General features: G+C 41.0%; 1 protein-coding gene across 5 annotated transcripts; it reads left to right on the top strand.

Annotated features, from left to right (window-relative positions):
* The first annotated feature begins 328 nt into the window (after window positions 1-328).
* On the top strand, window positions 329-21,872 carry LOC137255823 (sodium- and chloride-dependent GABA transporter 3-like). 5 transcript variants are annotated; one of them, XM_067793378.1, is made up of 14 exons: window positions 329-444; window positions 4,259-4,386; window positions 11,271-11,402; window positions 12,038-12,302; window positions 12,587-12,719; window positions 12,968-13,102; window positions 13,552-13,655; window positions 13,894-14,018; window positions 14,743-14,855; window positions 15,230-15,358; window positions 15,592-15,691; window positions 16,205-16,305; window positions 19,533-19,703; window positions 21,206-21,872. In XM_067793378.1, exons 2-14 carry the CDS (start codon window positions 4,272-4,274, stop codon window positions 21,320-21,322), a joined length of 1,740 nt encoding a protein of 579 aa, XP_067649479.1. In that variant the 5' UTR covers window positions 329-444; window positions 4,259-4,271; the 3' UTR covers window positions 21,323-21,872. The 5 variants fall into 5 exon arrangements, with proteins under 5 accessions (XP_067649479.1, XP_067649480.1, XP_067649483.1 ...); XM_067793379.1 differs by lacking the exon at window positions 11,271-11,402 and having other exon boundaries at window positions 360-444; XM_067793382.1 differs by lacking the exons at window positions 19,533-19,703; window positions 21,206-21,872 and adding an exon at window positions 18,949-19,526 and having other exon boundaries at window positions 360-444.
* The last annotated feature ends 1,976 nt before the right edge of the window (window positions 21,873-23,848 follow it).

Below are 23,848 nucleotides of genomic sequence, written 5' to 3'. Positions count from 1 at the left end.
TCGCCTTTTATGGCAAGCATGGATTGCTGAAGGCCTATTCTACCCCGGACCTTCACGGGTCGCGTTATTTTAAACTTAAGGGGATATGTAATAAATAAGGCACAAAATTGCTTTCCCTTTCATTATCTGTATAGTAATTTTGCTGAAAAACATTTTAGAAATTGTCCTTTGCCAGACATGTTTATATGCTAAGACAGAATAGCCACAATATGTGGACAACTAGCAAGATATTCGTCGACTGGCTTGTGTTGAGAGCGCTAGCAAACTGAGATAACGGATGATAAAAAGACGAAATATTCAGAGCAAACATTTCCAAATATAACACAGCACATACCAAGCGAACCGGTTTCGTGTTTACTGGCTGGGACTGTTCTCTTGGCTCCCAACGATTCAGATACATTAGGAAGTACCCACGGGGCGAGTGTATCGGTTGGGATACCAAAGGTAGGAATCTTTTTGTTTTACCAAAACAATGTGTCGATAACCTCTGATCGCTCATGTGTCAGAAGAGCGGTGGAGCGTGAGATCAATGTTTGTTTTTTATTCAGGGGAACTTGGTAAAGTCTATTAATGTGAGTGATTGTCATTCATTCTGTTATTGCTTTACCTCTGATTATAGTTTTGTTGTTAACAAATAACAGCTAGAGACGATGAGGCTCAAAACTGTGCCATCATCACGGCGAGAGAGTAAGGTGTAACTTCATGTAGGTATAACTGGTAGATCTGGGACAGTACAGCAACCGCGGATAATAAATTTAAAAGTCGCGAGAAAATACCACATTAACTCCACCATGCAATACCTCCGCCATGCAGTGAGGTTCTAAAGCAATTTCGTCGCTCACTTTCTGGTGGTGAGTAAAATATGCCTTGTAACTGTGTTGGTAAAATTGACTGAAATGTATAGATAGCTCTCGATTGGCGTAGTGAACTTAATGGTCTTGTAACGGGATCTAGATGCCTGAAGAACATCGGTTACGGTCGCAAATATACATGTGTACAAAGAAAGTTTTACGTATCGTATTGTGAAATACAGACAGTTAGCTCATCTATGCATATTGTCAACTTTTTGGACCAGTGCTTTTTAAAAATAATCTCTCTTATTGTTGAAGATAGCAACTTGCAGTGTAGAAGCAAATAAAGCTGATGAAATTGTTCAGTAGTTGGATCATCCGCATTACTTGCAAAGTCATGTCCGTTTAAACATGGCGACCTCCAGTGCAAGGCAGCTCATCTGCCAATTCATGCCAAGTTTGAAGTCAGGTGACTTTTTTCTTTCAACTATGTAATTTCATTAGAGTGAATATGTGGTCTTTCAAGTAGAAAATAAAATGAAAATGGTTTGCATTTTTCCATGCTTAATTTACCGCCAAAATGGGACAAGATGCAGATTAGTGTATATATTTTAGGTAAACTGTTAGGATCGGGATGATCAGTTTCCAAAATCATGTATCGTTATGGGCGATATGACCGGACACAACCCGTCTGGGGGAAATGTCAACCCTAACAATAAATGTAAAATCCACGAGGATTCAATTTCAGAGAACAACCTCTGTAAATGTAACAATAAATCAAACCTTTATATAGTCGTTTTGGAATATACTTAACAACAATGCTGACAAAACAATTCCTGAGTTTCGTCTACAACTCCACATACACGTAAACTATGGTCCAGAGCATTAACAGAAAACATTCAAAATCTAGGAACATGAAGTTAGAAACGGATTCGGGATTCGGGATTCGGGATTCGGGATTCGAATCCCGAATCTGAGTATTTTGTTCGGATTTTTAAAAAAAACTATTCAGATTCGGGATTCAAATGCCGAAACCCGAATGTAAAGGCTGAAATATGGGAAAATGTTAGTTTGGGTGTTCATGTTTTTACGATACCCAGGTTTACTAACGGCCCCTAGTACCTTAGAAGGGGTGAGATAATGTACATTGACACTGTTGTTCATAACTCCGAATCTGAACAAAATATTCAGGTTCGGGATTTGAATCCCGAATCCGAGCAAAATATTCAGATTTGGAATCCCGAATCCCAAATCCCGAATCCGTTTCTAACTTCATGTTCCTTCAAAATCTACCGTTCACCGTTTGAAAAAATCTCCGTGATGATTTATCAAATGATAGAGCTGACATTGCCCACAAAATTGGTGACACAATCGCTAAGCATCCATCTTGATCCAGTTATGTCCCTGGCTTTCAGAAACATCAGAAACAACTGGTAGTTCACATCTTCTAAGCATCTTTGTAATGTACTCTGTGTAATCTCAATCAGTCATTATTTTTTCGCCATAAAATACTTACCATGGCATACATGTGCAAGGAAACACTTAGTCAAGGCCCTTCACTTTCTCCTTGAAAGACGCATACACTGGTGCTGTCATTTTATCGCGCATGAGAATCCTCCTACCCAACAGTGGAAAATAACCCTGCATCCATCTCATCAAATCGTTCCATTTTTAGGACGTAATTTTGCGGTGCGCAAAATTCTTTACTGGCCCTTTCATTGCTTACCAAAAGAAACTAGCTCATAAAATTTGATGAAAGTCAAAGACCCTATGGATATAAGGGTTAATGGCCCGTGTCAAGCGAATGTTCTCACTTACTGCCAACACTTCTTTGTAATGATTTTTAAACCTATTTCAACTGTTACATATGCATAAACGACTTTATCGTCCTTGTGGTCCACTGGAGATTATAGCTTGCATGAGATCAAACGATATCTGCTGGTATCGTGATGTAATATGATATCAGTAGACACTTTGATGATACTCTCTTTGTTCGCTCTTTACCGTCTCTTAGAAGTTAATATAAGTGTCGCTGGATCGTATTCTCACTGTACGGTCTGTCAGTATATGTACATGTTTAAGATATACGGCGATACCGTCGGCATAGGAAGGGTTGCTCAACTGCTTCACTGAACTGGAACCCCCAAACCACAAGTGATGATAATAAAGCATGTAATTCTATAAATAACAGCTTCCCGTTTACTGCGTAGTGCAGCGCTAGCGTTTCGGTGTGGATTTCCAGACTAACCGTGATGGGAAGACGAAAAATCCCGTTGGTGGTACCCTATGTACTGAACAAATTTAAGGCGCTGAATGCTTCGTATGCTTAAAAGGTGAAGGTTAAAAGTGGGATAAAATATTTCCAGCTAGATTGTCCTCCTTTTTCAAAACATTTCTCAAAGCAACACCCCTCTTCCATCCCCAGTAACACTATTGTCGGACATAGGTCAAGATCTCTCAAGATACTTTAATATTCATACAGTACTTCAGTAACCTTGCTTTTTGTTTGCGAAGGCAATGGATATTCGTGAAAGAGAGAGAGAGAGAGAGAGAGAGAGAGCAACGACAACACAACTTGCACATGATGCCTGTACTTCACACGTGACTCAGTTAATCGAGATAAAGGATAACTTAAACGATGTCCCAAGAGTATTCCCACAGTTCGGCATACACAGCGGGTAACATGAAACATATTGCGCTCGTAAGCTGAGTACATTGCAAATTCTAATAGAGCGCTCAGAAAAAGATGTTTATGTGTGCGGTAGCATATTGAAAGATTATTCGTACATGACTCAAAACTAAATAATCTTTCGTATACATCAGAGCAAGTGTGGAAACTTAACCCCATGGAAACGGGACCACGGTAACCTAAACCCAGCACATTCTGGAAAGACGTATTTGAAGCCTGATCGGAAATAGAGGGACAAAGTTAATATGGAAACCACCATCTCAGCAGACAGTACATGTGGACAAATGATAAACAACAATAGGGAGAAAACCAGCAGTAAATGACCACTACCTACAATCCAATGTAAAATTTATAAATGATTTCGAAAAATATGACAATACATTTCTTCCTTATAAAGAATTCGTAGAACTGTATGGGGTTAAAGCAAATTTCATTGAAAATTCAGGATTATTATCTTCATTGAAAACATATTCAAAACTGGGTTCGTTCAAAACTGATATTCAGATATATTTACCTTGTATTCCTCTTAATTGAAAGCTAAAAAAGGAGGTAACAGATTTTATAACTGACTTCTTCACAAGGAAGATATAAGCAAAAAAATGCTTGTAAAGTAAGTGGGAAAAGGAATTGAATGTAGATATCAAAGACAGTTAGAAAAGAGACATTTTGACTGGACCATCATCAACATCGAATATCAAAAGTTGCAACACTGAACAGGACACGTGCCATGTGTCCTACGCGGCTGACACTTCACTAACAATTGTCATTTTTTTTATAGTTTGAATGTAACCATGGTTCACGAACAATGGCGCAGTCAAGTGGATTACATCATCACCCTTCTTGGATATGGTGTCGGGTCGGGAGCATTCATCAGATTCCCTTTCTACTGCATGCGCAATGGGGGAGGTAAGCTTCACTCAGATAATCCCTCCATATTTCCATCTCCAATGAACATATGAAAAATCACACAAATCCCCATAGACGAAGGCCGAATCTCTTTACATTCAAATCCTTTCAGTGTGAAAACTAGGGGTAGTTTTCTATATACCATGGTTTTATAATTAGGATGCATACAATCTACAGTCAGAGGTACTGCTTATGAAGTGGGACTTGTCATGGTGATTCTGGGGAACAAATGGTCCAGTTCAAGCTCCTGGGTTGTGCTAAGAACTACCTTGTGCGTGCCTGGTGGATACAAAGTGTGTGTCTCTGCATCAACACTGTTAGGTACTTTCTGGCATCGGCTATTAACTGAAATGGATGGCCTTTGACCAGGACCAGGACTGGGTACTCCTGGAAGATCTGAATGTTCTCCCTTAAAACGATATGGCAAACTCCATGACGTTTATACTGTTGGTTTTGTTTGGCTGTTTACCGTTGCAAGAGATCGAAGACACAGTTACTTACATTGCTCCACTGTCTGTTGTCAGGGTGCTTATCTGGTCATATAACCGGCTACGGTACACATTAGTTCTGCTTGACTGTTTACCGTTGCAAGAGATCGAAGACACAGTTACTTACATTGCTCCACTGTCTGTTGTCAGGGTGCTTATCTGGTCATATAACCGGCTACGGTACACATTAGTTCTGCTTGACTGTTTACCGTTGCAAGAGATCGAAGACACAGTTACTTACATTGCTCCACTGTCTGTTGCCAGGGTGCTTATCTGGTCATATAAGCGGCTACGGTACACATTAGTTCTGCTTGACTGTTTACCGTTGCAAGAGATCGAAGACACAGTTACTTACATTGCTCCACTGTCTGTTGCCAGGGTGCTTATCTGGTCATATAACCGGCTACGGTACACATTAGTTCTGCTTGACTGTTTACCGTTGCAAGAGATCGAAGACACAGTTACTTACATTGCTCCACTGTCTGTTGTCAGGGTGCTTATCTGGTCATATAAGCGGCTACGGTACACATTAGTTCTGCTTGACTGTTTACCGTTGCAAGAGATCGAAGACACAGTTACTTACATTGCTCCACTGTCTGTTGCCAGGGTGCTTATCTGGTCATATAAGCGGCTACGGTACACATTAGTTCTGCTTGACTGTTTACCGTTGCAAGAGATCGAAGACACAGTTACTTACATTGCTCCACTGTCTGTTGTCAGGGTGCTTATCTGGTCATATAAGCGGCTACGGTACACATTAGTTCTGTTTGTCTGTTTACCGTTGCAAGAGATCGAAGACACAGTTACTTACATTGCTCCACTGTCTGTTGCCAGGGTGCTTATCTGGTCATATAAGCGGCTACGGTACACATTAGTTCTGCTTGACTGTTTACCGTTGCAAGAGATCGAAGACACAGTTACTTACATTGCTCCACTGTCTGTTGTCAGGGTGCTTATCTGGTCATATAAGCGGCTACGGTACACATTAGTTCTGTTTGTCTGTTTACCGTTGCAAGAGATCGAAGACACAGTTACTTACATTGCTCCACTGTCTGTTGTCAGGGTGCTTATCTGGTCATATAACCGGCTACGGTACACATTAGTTCTGCTTGACTGTTTACCGTTGCAAGAGATCGAAGACACAGTTACTTACATTGCTCCACTGTCTGTTGTCAGGGTGCTTATCTGGTCATATAAGCGGCTACGGTACACATTAGTTCTGCTTGACTGTTTACCGTTGCAAGAGATCGAAGACACAGTTACTTACATTGCTCCACTGTCTGTTGCCAGGGTGCTTATCTGGTCATATAAGCGGCTACGGTACACATTAGTTCTGCTTGACTGTTTACCGTTGCAAGAGATCGAAGACACAGTTACTTACATTGCTCCACTGTCTGTTGTCAGGGTGCTTATCTGGTCATATAAGCGGCTACGGTACACATTAGTTCTGCTTGACTGTTTACCGTTGCAAGAGATCGAAGACACAGTTACTTACATTGCTCCACTGTCTGTTGCCAGGGTGCTTATCTGGTCATATAAGCGGCTACGGTACACATTAGTTCTGCTTGACTGTTTACCGTTGCAAGAGATCGAAGACACAGTTACTTACATTGCTCCACTGTCTGTTGTCAGGGTGCTTATCTGGTCATATAACCGGCTACAGTACACATTAGTTCTGCTTGACTGTTTACCGTTGCAAGAGATCGAAGACACAGTTACTTACATTGCTCCACTGTCTGTTGTCAGGGTGCTTATCTGGTCATATAAGCGGCTACGGTACACATTAGTTCTGCTTGACTGTTTACCGTTGCAAGAGATCGAAGACACAGTTACTTACATTGCTCCACTGTCTGTTGTCAGGGTGCTTATCTGGTCATATAAGCGGCTACGGTACACATTAGTTCTGCTTGACTGTTTACCGTTGCAAGAGATCGAAGACACAGTTACTTACATTGCTCCACTGTCTGTTGTCAGGGTGCTTATCTGGTCATATAAGCGGCTACGGTACACATTAGTTCTGCTTGACTGTTTACCGTTGCAAGAGATCGAAGACACAGTTACTTACATTGCTCCACTGTCTGTTGCCAGGGTGCTTATCTGGTCATATAAGCGGCTACGGTACACATTAGTTCTGCTTGACTGTTTACCGTTGCAAGAGATCGAAGACACAGTTACTTACATTGCTCCACTGTCTGTTGTCAGGGTGCTTATCTGGTCATATAAGCGGCTACGGTACACATTAGTTCTGCTTGACTGTTTACCGTTGCAAGAGATCGAAGACACAGTTACTTACATTGCTCCACTGTCTGTTGTCAGGGTGCTTATCTGGTCATATAAGCGGCTACGGTACACATTAGTTCTGCTTGACTGTTTACCGTTGCAAGAGATCGAAGACACAGTTACTTACATTGCTCCACTGTCTGTTGTCAGGGTGCTTATCTGGTCATATAAGCGGCTACGGTACACATTAGTTCTGCTTGACTGTTTACCGTTGCAAGAGATCGAAGACACAGTTACTTACATTGCTCCACTGTCTGTTGTCAGGGTGCTTATCTGGTCATATAAGCGGCTACGGTACACATTAGATCTGCTTGACTGTTTACCGTTGCAAGAGATCGAAGACACAGTTACTTACATTGCTCCACTGTCTGTTGCCAGGGTGCTTATCTGGTCATATAACCGGCTACGGTACACATTAGGTATGCTTGGCTCTTTACCGTTGCAAGAGATCGAAGACACAGTTACTTACATTGCTCCACTGTCTGTTGTCAGGGTGCTTATCTGGTCATATAAGCGGCTACGGTACACATTAGTTCTGTTTGTCTGTTTACCGTTGCAAGAGATCGAAGACACAGTTACTTACATTGCTCCACTGTCTGTTGTCAGGGTGCTTATCTGGTCATATAACCGGCTACGGTACACATTAGTTCTGCTTGACTGTTTACCGTTGCAAGAGATCGAAGACACAGTTACTTACATTGCTCCACTGTCTGTTGTCAGGGTGCTTATCTGGTCATATAAGCGGCTACGGTACACATTAGTTCTGCTTGACTGTTTACCGTTGCAAGAGATCGAAGACACAGTTACTTACATTGCTCCACTGTCTGTTGTCAGGGTGCTTATCTGGTCATATAAGCGGCTACGGTACACATTAGTTCTGCTTGACTGTTTACCGTTGCAAGAGATCGAAGACACAGTTACTTACATTGCTCCACTGTCTGTTGCCAGGGTGCTTATCTGGTCATATAAGCGGCTACGGTACACATTAGTTCTGTTTGTCTGTTTACCGTTGCAAGAGATCGAAGACACAGTTACTTACATTGCTCCACTGTCTGTTGCCAGGGTGCTTATCTGGTCATATAAGCGGCTACGGTACACATTAGTTCTGCTTGACTGTTTACCGTTGCAAGAGATCGAAGACACAGTTACTTACATTGCTCCACTGTCTGTTGTCAGGGTGCTTATCTGGTCATATAAGCGGCTACGGTACACATTAGTTCTGCTTGACTGTTTACCGTTGCAAGAGATCGAAGACACAGTTACTTACATTGCTCCACTGTCTGTTGCCAGGGTGCTTATCTGGTCATATAAGCGGCTACGGTACACATTAGTTCTGCTTGACTGTTTACCGTTGCAAGAGATCGAAGACACAGTTACTTACATTGCTCCACTGTCTGTTGCCAGGGTGCTTATCTGGTCATATAAGCGGCTACGGTACACATTAGTTCTGCTTGACTGTTTACCGTTGCAAGAGATCGAAGACACAGTTACTTACATTGCTCCACTGTCTGTTGCCAGGGTGCTTATCTGGTCATATAAGCGGCTACGGTACACATTAGTTCTGCTTGACTGTTTACCGTTGCAAGAGATCGAAGACACAGTTACTTACATTGCTCCACTGTCTGTTGTCAGGGTGCTTATCTGGTCATATAAGCGGCTACGGTACACATTAGTTCTGCTTGACTGTTTACCGTTGCAAGAGATCGAAGACACAGTTACTTACATTGCTCCACTGTCTGTTGTCAGGGTGCTTATCTGGTCATATAAGCGGCTACGGTACACATTAGTTCTGCTTGACTGTTTACCGTTGCAAGAGATCGAAGACACAGTTACTTACATTGCTCCACTGTCTGTTGCCAGGGTGCTTATCTGGTCATATAAGCGGCTACGGTACACATTAGGTATGCTTGGCTCTTTACCGTTGCAAGAGATCGAAGACACAGTTACTTACATTGCTCCACTGTCTGTTGCCAGGGTGCTTATCTGGTCATATAAGCGGCTACGGTACACATTAGTTCTGCTTGACTGTTTACCGTTGCAAGAGATCGAAGACACAGTTACTTACAGTGCTCCACTGTCTGTTGTCAGGGTGCTTATCTGGTCATATAAGCGGCTACGGTACACATTAGTTCTGCTTGACTGTTTACCGTTGCAAGAGATCGAAGACACAGTTACTTACATTGCTCCACTGTCTGTTGTCAGGGTGCTTATCTGGTCATATAAGCGGCTACGGTACACATTAGTTCTGCTTGACTGTTTACCGTTGCAAGAGATCGAAGACACAGTTACTTACATTGCTCCACTGTCTGTTGCCAGGGTGCTTATCTGGTCATATAAGCGGCTACGGTACACATTAGTTCTGCTTGACTGTTTACCGTTGCAAGAGATCGAAGACACAGTTACTTACATTGCTCCACTGTCTGTTGTCAGGGTGCTTATCTGGTCATATAAGCGGCTACGGTACACATTAGTTCTGCTTGACTGTTTACCGTTGCAAGAGATCGAAGACACAGTTACTTACATTGCTCCACTGTCTGTTGTCAGGGTGCTTATCTGGTCATATAAGCGGCTACGGTACACATTAGTTCTGCTTGACTGTTTACCGTTGCAAGAGATCGAAGACACAGTTACTTACATTGCTCCACTGTCTGTTGCCAGGGTGCTTATCTGGTCATATAAGCGGCTACGGTACACATTAGTTCTGCTTGACTGTTTACCGTTGCAAGAGATCGAAGACACAGTTACTTACATTGCTCCACTGTCTGTTGTCAGGGTGCTTATCTGGTCATATAAGCGGCTACGGTACACATTAGTTCTGCTTGACTGTTTACCGTTGCAAGAGATCGAAGACACAGTTACTTACATTGCTCCACTGTCTGTTGCCAGGGTGCTTATCTGGTCATATAAGCGGCTACGGTACACATTAGGTATGCTTGGCTCTTTACCGTTGCAAGAGATCGAAGACACAGTTACTTACATTGCTCCACTGTCTGTTGCCAGGGTGCTTATCTGGTCATATAAGCGGCTACGGTACACATTAGTTCTGCTTGACTGTTTACCGTTGCAAGAGATCGAAGACACAGTTACTTACAGTGCTCCACTGTCTGTTGTCAGGGTGCTTATCTGGTCATATAAGCGGCTACGGTACACATTAGTTCTGCTTGACTGTTTACCGTTGCAAGAGATCGAAGACACAGTTACTTACATTGCTCCACTGTCTGTTGTCAGGGTGCTTATCTGGTCATATAAGCGGCTACGGTACACATTAGTTCTGCTTGACTGTTTACCGTTGCAAGAGATCGAAGACACAGTTACTTACATTGCTCCACTGTCTGTTGCCAGGGTGCTTATCTGGTCATATAAGCGGCTACGGTACACATTAGTTCTGCTTGACTGTTTACCGTTGCAAGAGATCGAAGACACAGTTACTTACATTGCTCCACTGTCTGTTGTCAGGGTGCTTATCTGGTCATATAAGCGGCTACGGTACACATTAGTTCTGCTTGACTGTTTACCGTTGCAAGAGATCGAAGACACAGTTACTTACATTGCTCCACTGTCTGTTGTCAGGGTGCTTATCTGGTCATATAAGCGGCTACGGTACACATTAGTTCTGCTTGACTGTTTACCGTTGCAAGAGATCGAAGACACAGTTACTTACATTGCTCCACTGTCTGTTGCCAGGGTGCTTATCTGGTCATATAAGCGGCTACGGTACACATTAGTTCTGCTTGACTGTTTACCGTTGCAAGAGATCGAAGACACAGTTACTTACATTGCTCCACTGTCTGTTGTCAGGGTGCTTATCTGGTCATATAAGCGGCTACGGTACACATTAGTTCTGCTTGACTGTTTACCGTTGCAAGAGATCGAAGACACAGTTACTTACATTGCTCCACTGTCTGTTGTCAGGGTGCTTATCTGGTCATATAAGCGGCTACGGTACACATTAGTTCTGCTTGACTGTTTTCAATAATTTACAAGAAACCGACGACATAGTTTCTTACATGCCCCACGGGATAGAACTGATCGTGTTGATGTTTACCAGGGAAACACATTTTTGAAACATGGAATTTTAGTCCAGGAAATCATGATCAATTGCTGTTTGTTGACAAGGTGCGTTCCTGATACTGTTCATGTTCTTCACAATCATTGGAACCATCCCCTGTGTGTTTCTGGAGATGACAATCGGACAGTTCTCTCAGAGTGGACCTATAAACGTCTGGAATATGTGTCCTGCTTTCAAAGGTAAAAAGTGAAATACGTGTTCATCCAAGTGACATAAGAGAAACAGCCCAGTTTCAACTATAGAAATCCAAATCGCATTTAAAGTGAACAGTTTCGACTCTTTGAGTGTTTTTCAATACGGCTGAAATTACACTTACAATTGGAAAACCTCCTCGAGTGTCATAGGTAACATAAATACCCAGCTAAAAGGTAAATCTACATAGTTGCCTAGCGCACTGCAGCTGAAAGCGTGAAACCCAGCTCACTCACTCTTATTGGTCCATCCGTTTGAGTTTCAAATCGAATGGAATCCATTTGAAGGACAGTCACGTTGTCAGTTTTTAAAGACAATCCGCCTTCGCTGCAATATGTAACCTGATTGTTTGTGCGAGTGGCCCATTCATCTGTGTGGCTATAATTGGCGACATCTTTAGGAATGCCCGTGAACATGGATTTAACCAAAGGTTGGTACCGAATATGACCCTTGCTGAGTTACTGCCGTGTACCTGGTCATGGCGTTTCAGCGAAGAAGTGCGCCAAACATATCACTAGTCATTCATCTAGAAAAACAGCAACAAAGCATTAAAAATATAGTTTACGATGCTTTGGGAGTATGACGCGCCCTAATAAAATCCTTATTTTTCCCTCTGTTGCAGGCATGGGTATCGGTACTGTTATCGTGACATGGATATTCGTTAGCTATTACAACATCATCTTCACGTGGTTCATGTATTACTTCTACTACTCGTTCTCACACAACCTGCCCTGGGACAGCTGTGACAACGCATGGAACACTCCAGCATGCACATGGAACAATAATGCTACATCTAACGACACAACGTCTAACACCACGCTAACGGACGCTGAACATTCCTTTAACGAAACTGATGGAAGGATGACAGCTGCCGAGGAATTCTGGAAGTTTGTTTTTGAATATTTCCACATTGTTGTTTCGTATTAGGTTTATAACTGGACATAGATATTAACCTGCTCTTTACGAAAAATACATTTAGAATTTATTCCATTGTCTACAGTTTAGCTTTATTATTGGTTTCTCAGAACAAAACCCGTGGTCACGTTACCATACGTTTTAAATACTTATGCTGACTTCTTCAATCTGACTGAAGTCTTGTTTGCATGACGCCCACCTCACTTACCCTTGTCCCTAATGTAGGCTATAAACCTAAGTATATTCACTTCCACAGATTCAAGATGCTGGGAGTGAGCGATGGCCTGGACAACCTTGGAGGTCTACGATGGCATCTTGTTGGATGTCTCGCGGTCACTACAGTGCTCATATTTCTTTGGATATTTCAAGGAATCAAAGTTTCAGGGAAGGTAATATACATAACGGTTTTGGGTCATCGAGACTTATGTATTATATATTCAATCTCGGATATACACTGTTACTAACTTCCGACACCTTTAGATATTTAAATGTGATGTGCACAATCCAGAATTCCTGCTTTAATGAAACTTTCTCTTGTCCACGCAAATTAAGGAAATCATGTCCAACAGCCATACAGTTTGCTTTAGTTCACTAAGTAGTCATTTAATCCACGCACTGAATAATTATGTTTCTCCAGCTCGTCTACATCACTGTAATCCTTCCTTACATCCTCATCCTTGTCTTCCTCATCCGGGGCTGTCTACTACCTGGGTCAGCGGAAGGAATACACTACTTCATCTTCCCTAAGTTTGGCAAGCTTACTGATCCTAAAGTGAGCACAAATCTGATTCTACCTTGACTTCAGTAAATACTGGATTGTGATTGGTTAATCAAAGTCATCCAGAGGTATATAATCACGTTATATACCTCTGATTTTCAAACACTTTAGGTACTTGTTTAAAATCTGAATAACACGGTTATGGTAGAATGGAGATAAACGTATTGTGTTGGAAAATCAGACGTATATAACGAAAGTATAATAGCTCTAATTTTTGTATTTAAAACCTCACGCTACGTGTTCGGTTCGGTTCCAACACAGTATGTTTATCTCCGAATTGAACTTGTGAAAATACATTGTTGTTTAACAGTTCAATGCTTCTTAAGAATGGTTTGATGTCAGGAACATTATTGCACGCCTTGATGTGGAAATGCTCTTCAAAGCTTAAGTTTTTAATATTGTAATTCTGAATCGATATACACGATTGATTTCTCTGTTCTAAGGTGTGGATTCACTCGTGTAGATACGCCCTGTTTTCCATGGGTATAGCCACGGGGTGTATCATCACTATGTCTGGACACAACAGAAAGGATAACAACTGCTTCAGGTATAGTCATCCAGGTTTCAAAAAATTATTTCAGTTGTTGTAACATGTTCTAATACCTTTGTATCTTCTGACTAACTAAACGGTAATGGTAACTGAAATGTAATTAAGACACATATAGTTTCGTGCCATTTACTAATACTGGGCCTTGTGGGAAAATGTTTAAAAAACAATTGCATGAAAGCTACAACATTCATCCTACCCAAATTTGTATGATAAAATGATCATGTTTTTCTTAAAGGGATGCAATAATCATTTGCATGATGGATTCACTCACCAACGTTTTCTTTGGCTTCGCTTTCTTCTCTGTTGTTGGTCACGTGGCCTTCCAACGTGGAGTAACTGTTGAAGAGTTTCAGTCTTCAGGTGAGTAGCATATTTTCTTTGAATAATTTTAAAGTTAGGGAGTACAATATAAAAGGTGTCTCGTGAATTTAGGACTCGCACTTGTCGTTGGCTCTACGGTTAGCAGCATCTCTTAACTCGTGTGTTTAACCAAAATTATAAACGTCTAAGATCAGCATCACTGCCAGGACGTCATGTACACGCAATACTCTACAAAGAAGCAGTAAACCAAACTAACGCTCACAGAAGGAGAATTTTCACACCTATTCAAAATTCAAACTCATTATTTCATGCTAACTGTCCAGAACGCTAATTCACACGACACTAAATAGCGACGTGTGTGTTGTAATCTCGACCGTCATGTCACTTAAAGGACGGATGGACGTCTGTTTGAACGTTTGCGTTTGGCTACCATCAACATCCAGTAGACCAATGTCTCATTAAACGCACACTTGGTACTGGTCAGTTTGTCTTGCAGATGAGAAAGTCTCTTCACTAGTCAGAATGAAAGGTTCAGTCGCTCATTCCAATAGATTATACATGAGATCGCCGTCTGCAAAGATTATATGTATGCTTCTTTAAGAACTTACATGTGTTTGTATTGAATTGAGATGTAAGTGACTTTAGTTTTGTATTTTAACAATATTCCACTTACATCACGGTGTAGACACCAGGAATTGGCTTCACACATCTAACCCATGTGGAGTAAGATAAAGACACAATGATTGCTCCACTTTTGTTTCAGGCTATGACCTTGCCTTCATTGTCTACCCTGAGGTCATATCTGCTCTCCCTTTGCCTCAGCTGTGGTCTGTGATGACCTTTTTGACGTTCATGTTGTTGGCTATCGATTCTGTGGTAATGAGAACAGTCCAGTACTCTCTGAATCAATCCGTAGTTTATGTTCATAAACCTATCCACCAAACTGAACGCAGGATTAACAAGTTCAGTCACGTAAATATGACCAAGTTATTATCCAACACGAAAAAGGATTGGATTGCTTATGTTTTAATATTCAGGGAGAACCTGTGTCTGGTGAGATATTGTATCTGTTATTCATGCATGTTTGCTTTTTTGTGTTTATATATATATATATATATTTATTTCCGGACTTTTTGCACATCCGACGATCACTACAAGACACGCCTAAGATAGTTCCTGTCATGGTTTGTTGACACACTTTTATTGACAATAGCCATGAGTATAGCATGTATTGAACGTGCATTTTGCAGGCACCGTGTGTTGAACTTACCATCACTGGCTTGGAGGATATGTATCCGAAGTTGATGAAGCGACGCTGGCTTATCACCGGTGCTGTGCTCCTCAGCCTCTTCCTGTTTGGTTTGATATATATTTCACAGGTAATGGTACTCAAGTCTCTTCCCGCCTGGTTTGATAGATATGTCGCATGTAATGAAACTCCTCAACTTTAAGGTTCACAGCAAATGCGCACGCACACACATATTCACTTTCTATACAGACATGTAAGTGATTTTCTGCTTACAAATATAATTCCATGGTTACGTCAATACATTATTATCACGAAGATATTATACCGTGTCTTAAACCCTTCTGAGCAATGTACACATTTTAGGGTGGGATATACGTGGTAACTCTGATGGACTGGTACGCCTACTTCCCATCGACAGCCGTGTTTGGCATCCTTGAATGTATTGCTGTGGGTTGGTGTTATGGTAAGAATGCATTAGCTTTGGTGTCCTTCATAAAAAACAAACATGAAAACATTTTATGTTCGTTTATTATGTGCTTAGATGGCTACCAGTGTATCTTTGACGTTGACTAGTATATCTTTGACATGATGGTCAAATTGAAATGAGTACACTTTTTATGCAGTTTAGAAATATGTCAATTTATTTGCCTTTGAAGTTTGCCTCCAAATGAAAACAATGACAAAACTCGTTCTATAACCAAAGGGAATATCTGCTAAAGTCAGAATCCGCTGCAAACACTGCTCAACACTTATGGAAACAATCCTGTTACCAAATCGTTTCGATTAATCTGCAGACGTCTTCTGTCGTTTGAAGAACCTCTTTCGCGAGCGTGTGCATCAATAATCCCAAAAACATAGCCACGTATTATCTTTGAAAGTGATGTTGTCTTTTTCTTCATTTTTGTGCTTTTTTAATAAACATGCATAATATTACACAGATATGTGAATAGTATTTCATGATGGCTTTCTCTCAAAGGAACTAAGAGGCTTCAGGAAGATATCCGCACGATGTGGAGAAAGACAATCCCTGGGGCCATGGTCGTTAGTTTCAAGTTTGTGTGCCCTCTATTTCTTGTTGTAAGTCATTCTTGATAGCTAAAGCTTTGAATCGAGCCTAGAACTCAGAAACTCATCCTACACTAACATGTGCAATTTAATCGTCATGCATTAACAACGACGTAAACAGCGATTGCTCAGCTCTACTGATGTGAAAAATGAGTGCATTGCTGTGGGTTGGTGTTAGGTATTAGATTTGGCACACTTTAGGAAAAAAACGTGAAAACATTTTATGTTGTGAATGCTCAGATGTCTATTATTGTTCCGTTGGCATTTATAATTAATATGATAGTCAATTTCAAATATGTCAAATCATTTGAATTTGAGAGTATAGTGGAAGCTGTCTAAACCTGCACCATTTGGGACTGGTGAAATAATCCGGTTAGAGCAGCGTGCCGAACTGTACAGCTGTCATGGTTACGTACAACTAGAACTGAACATTGTTATATCAGTTACTCTCACTTCTGCACCCACTGACAATGCAATACACAACACAAACATTTCAGCTCATATTCACTTTTATTCACACATTTTTCAACACATTTGAAAAAAATTCAGACATCTTGGTTTGTCTTTTCACAACTGATGATTCGAAAACGAATTTCTCGGCGATACTTTCTCAGTGCGAGGCAGCAAACACGTCTCGTTTGACGAAGCAAAGTGCTTCATTTCACACTTTGAGAAAGTGTCTCATTGTCATGGTGGACTGCTTAACTGGACCCTCTGTCTCTTCGTCGGAGGAAGACATCACTTTGTAAATCTTCCTTGGTTATTGCAGTCAACGGTTGATCCTCCTACTCCTGCATGTCGGGGTTTTCTGTAGGAATGACCAAATCTGGTGACAACTGGTGACAAATCTGCAGTTGGAATGTCAGGGGAGAGAGTGGACATAAGCCACTAAAGGAATGTCATCCTCGTCATCGAGCTCCTCTCTGGCAGGACTGACATCAAAACCACAGGGGGCAAACACCTTTGCTAACGTCATGTGCCGAATCCAGCCCATTCCATTCTCGTATTGAGGGACTACAGGAGATACGATTAGAATCGCACTTTAAATGCCTGGATGATTCCTTGATCAAGAGGTTGTAACACGAAAGTGGTGATTTGCAGGCAAAGACTTATGGGTGACATTGCTGAGTGACACCGCCTTTGGTGCCTCATTTGTCTGTTAATCTGTTCTAAAGAAATCACGATACAGAGCACTGGGCATCCACGCCTTCTTGTTGGCACGCTATATCACAGGGAGACAGTCACAGTTAGTGAAGTTTACAAGTTGCCTGGTTACAGAGCTTTTAAATGATGATAATGACTGAGCTTTCAAGCCGGTCTTGACAACTTCCCGGATATGACAGCTGTCGATTTATACAGCTTCCACTGCATAGTGCCTGCCTCCAAAAGATGACAAAACGCGTTCTAAGAGTAATTTATCATAGTTAAAGCTTTGAAACAAACCGGCATACAGAAATGGTAATGCGGCCTACAACACAAACTCCTGTGCTATGTAATCGCCAAATATTAACACGGATTAAACAGCCACTGATCTGATCCACTAATCTGACAAATGAATCGTGTTAAATATTGCCATCAATAGTATCTCAGCAATGCCCTCGGCTTGTACAAGGTATCAGATCTTTAAACCAGACGCAAGCGACTGCCAAAATATTGCATAACCAAACGACTAATATAGCGTTGCTTGGCATAAACTCTGACAAATACTTCACACTGCATCAAATCCCTGTGTTCGGTAAAGCTGCACATTATTTCGCAGAGATACTTCAGGCACGTGATGATAATGTTAAAAGCCTATGTCGCCTCTACAGAATAAAGACGTTGAATATCTATATTGATCAGCGTTTTTCATTTCCTCAACTCCCAATGGAAGAAGTACTTTTTATGTGGTGGCCTCCATAGAACTGGACTGTGAGTCCTTATGCCGACCACAAACTATTTAGGCGCCTTTAATGTCATAATTCCAATCAATCCATCAACGTTCTGTATCCTGTAATCCAGTTGAGAGACCCTGTTGATGTGCAAATGTTGAATCACTATCATAGTGTATAAAAACAGTCTGAACACACCTGAGGGTGAGATATACGTGCTAACTCTGATGGACTGGACGGCCATATTTGGCGTCCTTGAGTGTGTCGCTGTGGGTAGGCGTTAAGATGAAAATGCATTAGCTTTGGTGCCCTTATGGGAAACCTGCAAATAGTTTGTGACTTTATTCAATTTGTGTTGTGAATGCTTAGGTGGCTACTAGTATATCTTTGACTTTTATCATTAATATTGCGGTCAGTTTGAAATGAGTACAGTATTTACACAGTTTAGAAACATGTCAAATCATTTGCCTCTGAGGTTATACTGCAAACGTCAGTCTGTCTCAAATGACAAATCTCGTTCTACAACCAAAAGGAATATCCGCTAAAACAGAAATCGCTGTATGATTCCGAAAGCACTTATGGAGACAATTTCGTTACCAGTTCTTTTATATTAATCGGCAAATGTCAAAAAAACGTCTGTGTATTTGTGCATCAATAATCCCAAAAGCTATTCACACATTATCTTTTAATATGCTGTTTTCATTGTCTTCATTTCCATGCTGCATAATAGTATCTAGACAGTACCTGTCTGTGAATAGTACTTCATGATGACTTTCGCTCGAAGGAACAAACAGACTTCAGGAGGCCATCCTTATGATGTGGAGGAAGACGATACCTCCGACCATGGCCATACGTTTCAAGTTTGTGTGTCTTCTATCTCTATTTGTAAGTCATTCTTGGTAGCTAAAGCGCTGAAGTACGGACACAACTTAAAAAAGGTAATGCAGCCTACAAAACTAACATTTGTGCTATATGATCACCATATATTAACAACGATGTAAACAGCCATTACTCTGCTTGACTAATTTGACAAAAGAATGGTGTTAAATGTTGCCATCAATAATATCCCATCAATACCGTGTAGCTTGTAAATGTTATCGGAGTTTAAACAAGGCACATACAAATGACAAAATACTGCATAACCAAACGACAAAAGTATAGCGTTCCATGGCATATGTTCTGACAAACAGTTCCCACTGTGTCAAATCCTTGTGCTTGGTAAAGCTCCACATTTTCTCGCAGAGCTACTTCAGGCATGTAATGACAATGTCAAAGAAAATACGGAGATTATACGATACTCGGTTTCGTAGTCCAGTATTACAATCGTGGGATGACTGTGTTTGTGCTATACTTGCACTGTTGTACTAGGTGATCTGCTGCTACTCCTTCTACTCCTACCGACCCCCGAAGTACGGCGACTACATCTATCCCACCTGGGCAACAGCAGTTGGGTGGCTCATATCCTGTTCGTCTCTCCTGCCGTTTCCGATCGTTTTCATCTGGACGGTTTACAAGACTCAAGGGGCAACAATGAAAGAGGTAAACACATATAGTATGATCAGAATTTTTTGAGAATTTAAAGATTGTGTTCTGTTTTTATATTGTGAATATTAGAAGAACATAACTCCAGATTTAAAGACAGGTTAACAGTTAGTATTTTGTCAGGTCACCATGGGCAACAATGCAGACTTCATCTGATCAAAGAATTTGGAAAGTCGTGGTCCATGCTGTCCCAATACCGGACACCTCTACTTTCATTTCAGCAATATTTGTCAGATGTTTCTTATTGACACTTTATACGTCCCCAAACATTTTCTATTGGATTTAAGGTCAGGGCTATAGCTTGAATAATCTAATAATGTATTCTGGGTCCAAGAAGAGGCCCGGGAATGCTTTGAACGATGTTTCGGGTCTTTGTCCTGCTGGGAAATCCAAACATTTACATAGAACACGAGAGCAGATGCAAGTAAATATCCCTCATATTGTGCCAGTTAAAATTTCTATGCTGTAAGCTCCAATTCAACTTTCGCTCCTTGTGTTCAGGTTTTATGATGGGTGATGAGTTCTTCGCCTTTTCTGCCAACCCATTGCGTGATTGCATGCACCTCAGTTCTACCTGTCTACTTACAGACAGCTAAGTCCTCTATCAGTCATACCCCGCCTTAAGCTTTCTAAACTCCGTAACCCGTGAAGGTTCCGGGGTAGAATAGGCCTTCAGCAACCCATGCTTGCTATTAAAGGCGACTCAGCTTGTCGTAAGAGGCGACTAACGGGATCGGGTGGTCAGGCTAGCTGACTTGGTTGACACATGCCATCGGTTCCCAAGTACGCAGATCGATGCTCATGTTGTTGATCACTGGATTGTCTGGTCCAGACTCGATTATTTACAGACCGCTGCCATATAGCTGGAATATTGCTGAGTGCGGTGTAAAACTAAAACTCACTCACTCACTCTGAACTCCGTCTGTTTTTAGAAACAAGAATACCAACCCGCCTCCTTTCACCACCGAAAGTCAATTTTCTAGGTCTATCAACGGCCCCCTGGTGCTCAATGCCATATCCGATTGTAGTATTTTTAGAAACACAATAAACAGAGGACATAAACTACTTGAAATCACTTTAGCTTATCAGATGTCCTTATTGCAATACTCTAAATTCAACCTCGTCTTCTCTAAATCATCCATACTGAGGATTTCTAAAAATGCCGTCTGGTAGCAAGTAAACAAAGGGAGGGTGTTGGGGGGAGATACCTCTTCACAAACTAATGAAAAAGGATTAACGGAGTTGTCTCTCTTGAATGAAACCAAGAAGTTGATAGCTGGCCAAGGTTGTTTATACTATTAAATCCAGTTAAACATATTCCTAAAATTCTCAATAATTTCTGGTCATACTATAGATATCATTCGCAGCTTGTGCAGCATCTTTGAACACGCTGCTATTGCCTTAATAAATGCATGATATCTTGAAGTATCTGTAACGGTACAGGAAAGATAAGGAAGGCAAACTTGTCACGACGCTTATTTGAAAATGCATTATTTCAGAAACTGAAGAAATCTCTCAGTCCAAATGAATACTGGAATCAATCACCTCAAGGGGAGGAGTTCACCGAGGGTTTACAACCAATGGTAACGGTTGAAAAAACATCAGCCTCACAATGAAAACGTTCGTCCTGTCAGTCATTTGTGGTCGTTTTCTTTCCACAGATATAATTAGTTCTACATCTGTTCCAATTTTCACAGAAATTACACAACCAGGGTTACATGCTCCGTGTTTTCTCCTGGAGTACCTGTAACATGGGCGAAACATAGTCTTAGGCAGGCTTTGCTTGTCGTAAGAGGCGACTAACGTGATCGGGGGTTGAGCTGGAAGCCATTTGCTGTATCTTGGATTTATTGCCTGAACTATGCTTACCCTCAATCTGTCCTGCAGTTACGTTCTTCTTCTTATAAATTACATGTACCTAATGTTAATCCGCTTCTTGTCTCTATGTATGTACATCTGTAATTAACTGGTTGCCATCTCTCGAGGTTGATAATGGTGTAAGAAATAATATCGATCTACGCAGCCAACAGGACGTTGTCCATAACGATCCATACCGTCGAATGCTTCCTTCATTTATGCTATAAACCATGGTTGTGATAGTCTACACATCGATGAGCAAACGGCGTGCATTAATAACCCTATGTTTGATTAAATATGTTGTTCAGAGATTTCTGTGTTCTGTGTCGTCTCGCCACACCGACGTTCAACTGAGATATTCGCCGGAGCGACTTGAGTTTGAAGATATGATTGCTATTAATGATTAACGTCTGTATAATAGGGGGCGTGACTTTAATGGAAAATTGAGTATGGAAAAAATGCAAACCATTTTAATGAACTTACATAGTTAAAATAGGGACCAATTAAAAAAATCATGGAACGTCACACTTCGCCGAATTGGCAGGGGACTTGCCTTACCACTGGAAGTGGCCATGCTTAGGGAACTTAAACTCTACAAGTAATTTTTTCAGCTTTATTCAAGTGAATACTGCAAGTTTCTATCTTCAACAATAGGAGAGAAATGCTGAAGTACAGATTACAGATGTGTCTTGTTACCACTATATAAAAATGCGATTTCTTTATTATAAGTTACTTTCCTTTATCCTGCAAGTTTCACAACATACATTTCTTGTGTCAACCAACGTGCTATTGATGAAATATTGGCAATTTGCTAAAAGCAACGTAAAAGTCCAGTCACTACAAGGGACAATACAAATTTAGATGTCAGGGGCCAGTGACACCAGCGCAGTACCCACGTACGTCACAATTCACGCAAGGCAGTTGGGCATGTTTTGATCAATCGGCATTAGTGATAACACTGGCAAATGTATGGATAACACCTTCTTGGTTCTGCTGCCCAGGGAGTCCACAGACTGCCCATAAACCGTTTTGACGCTTGAATGATATAATCCCGAACTCTGCTTCACGAAACCCTCGCAACGCTACGGCGATCAAAAGTTAATCTTACAGTTTAAAGGTACGGATGTTAAAAGAACGATACGAGATCTTAAGATGACGAGAGCTTTGTGAAACGAGGCCCAGATCAATCAAACAAATGTTTTACATCATGTAATCCAGTTGACTATGTGAGAGACGCAATAACAAAACAGTACCCAATACTAAGGCTTCTAAGTACCGTATGTCGGCCAAAAGCATAGTCAACTGTGTGAATTAGACTCTATCATAAGCATGTGCTCAATCCCTATCAAATAGTGAAGTACGAGAAATGATGAGCCTATCACCACCCACTGTTACCATACGTCACTATTTCCCTAAAACACGTTTGAAATCTAAATCTTTGAGTATCTTTGTTCATCAAATAACCAATTATTAATCCGTCTTGACAAATAAAAATAATATTGAATTGCATTTACTTAGATCAGACTGTAATGGTGGCATCTTGTTCCTCCACGAAGTTTGTAATGCTTCTTCTCTATCCAATGGTTAATTACACAGTCACGTTCTCACTGACTACATGTAGTTTCATTCTTTAGGTAACACACACTGCCGAGTCTATTTAGTGGATCAAACCATCCGTGGTAAAACCGTCATACTATAGCAAGTAGTTAGGTGAGTGGGGTCTGTTCAGGTGCGTTTCAGAAAGATGAGATTAGGACAGTGACTTTTGTTTGTGTTTCTGGTGCCCGATCCACAAAGCTTTCGTTGTCTACTCTATTCGTAAGAGTTAAAGTGACAGTGAGTTTACACGCTCAAAAATGGCATACTTGAAACTATAGCCGATATAACTTCCAACCATTAGATAGACACAGAGAACCACAACATGAGCCACTGTAACCGCAATTGATACTGACCAACATACAAGATGAAATTAACCTTTTAAATACCTTAGGCTTGGATGAATACAGAACAATAGAAACTACACGCTGGCCAATGTACTGAACACGCTTTGGGAGAGATTGCGGTGAGAAAAAGCATACAGTGTAAACAAGAAGTGCTGAAATGATAACACTTAAGGGTAGATTCAGAGGGCTAATGTTGAGTGAGTGTTACATTCAGTTTATTTAATTAATTTGTATATCAAAACAAAATAACACAACCAACTTCAAAGATTCACGTCTGTATTCACAAAACTATACACAAAACAATGTTGTCTCTGCCAAAAAACCCCACACAAACAAACAAAC

Source organism: Haliotis asinina, chromosome 11, assembly GCF_037392515.1.
Source record: "Haliotis asinina isolate JCU_RB_2024 chromosome 11, JCU_Hal_asi_v2, whole genome shotgun sequence".
In the NCBI taxonomy this organism is placed as follows: domain Eukaryota; kingdom Metazoa; phylum Mollusca; class Gastropoda; order Lepetellida; family Haliotidae; genus Haliotis; species Haliotis asinina.
The sequence above is the reverse complement of the archived record's forward strand: the minus strand, read 5'-3'. Positions and strand labels throughout refer to the sequence as shown.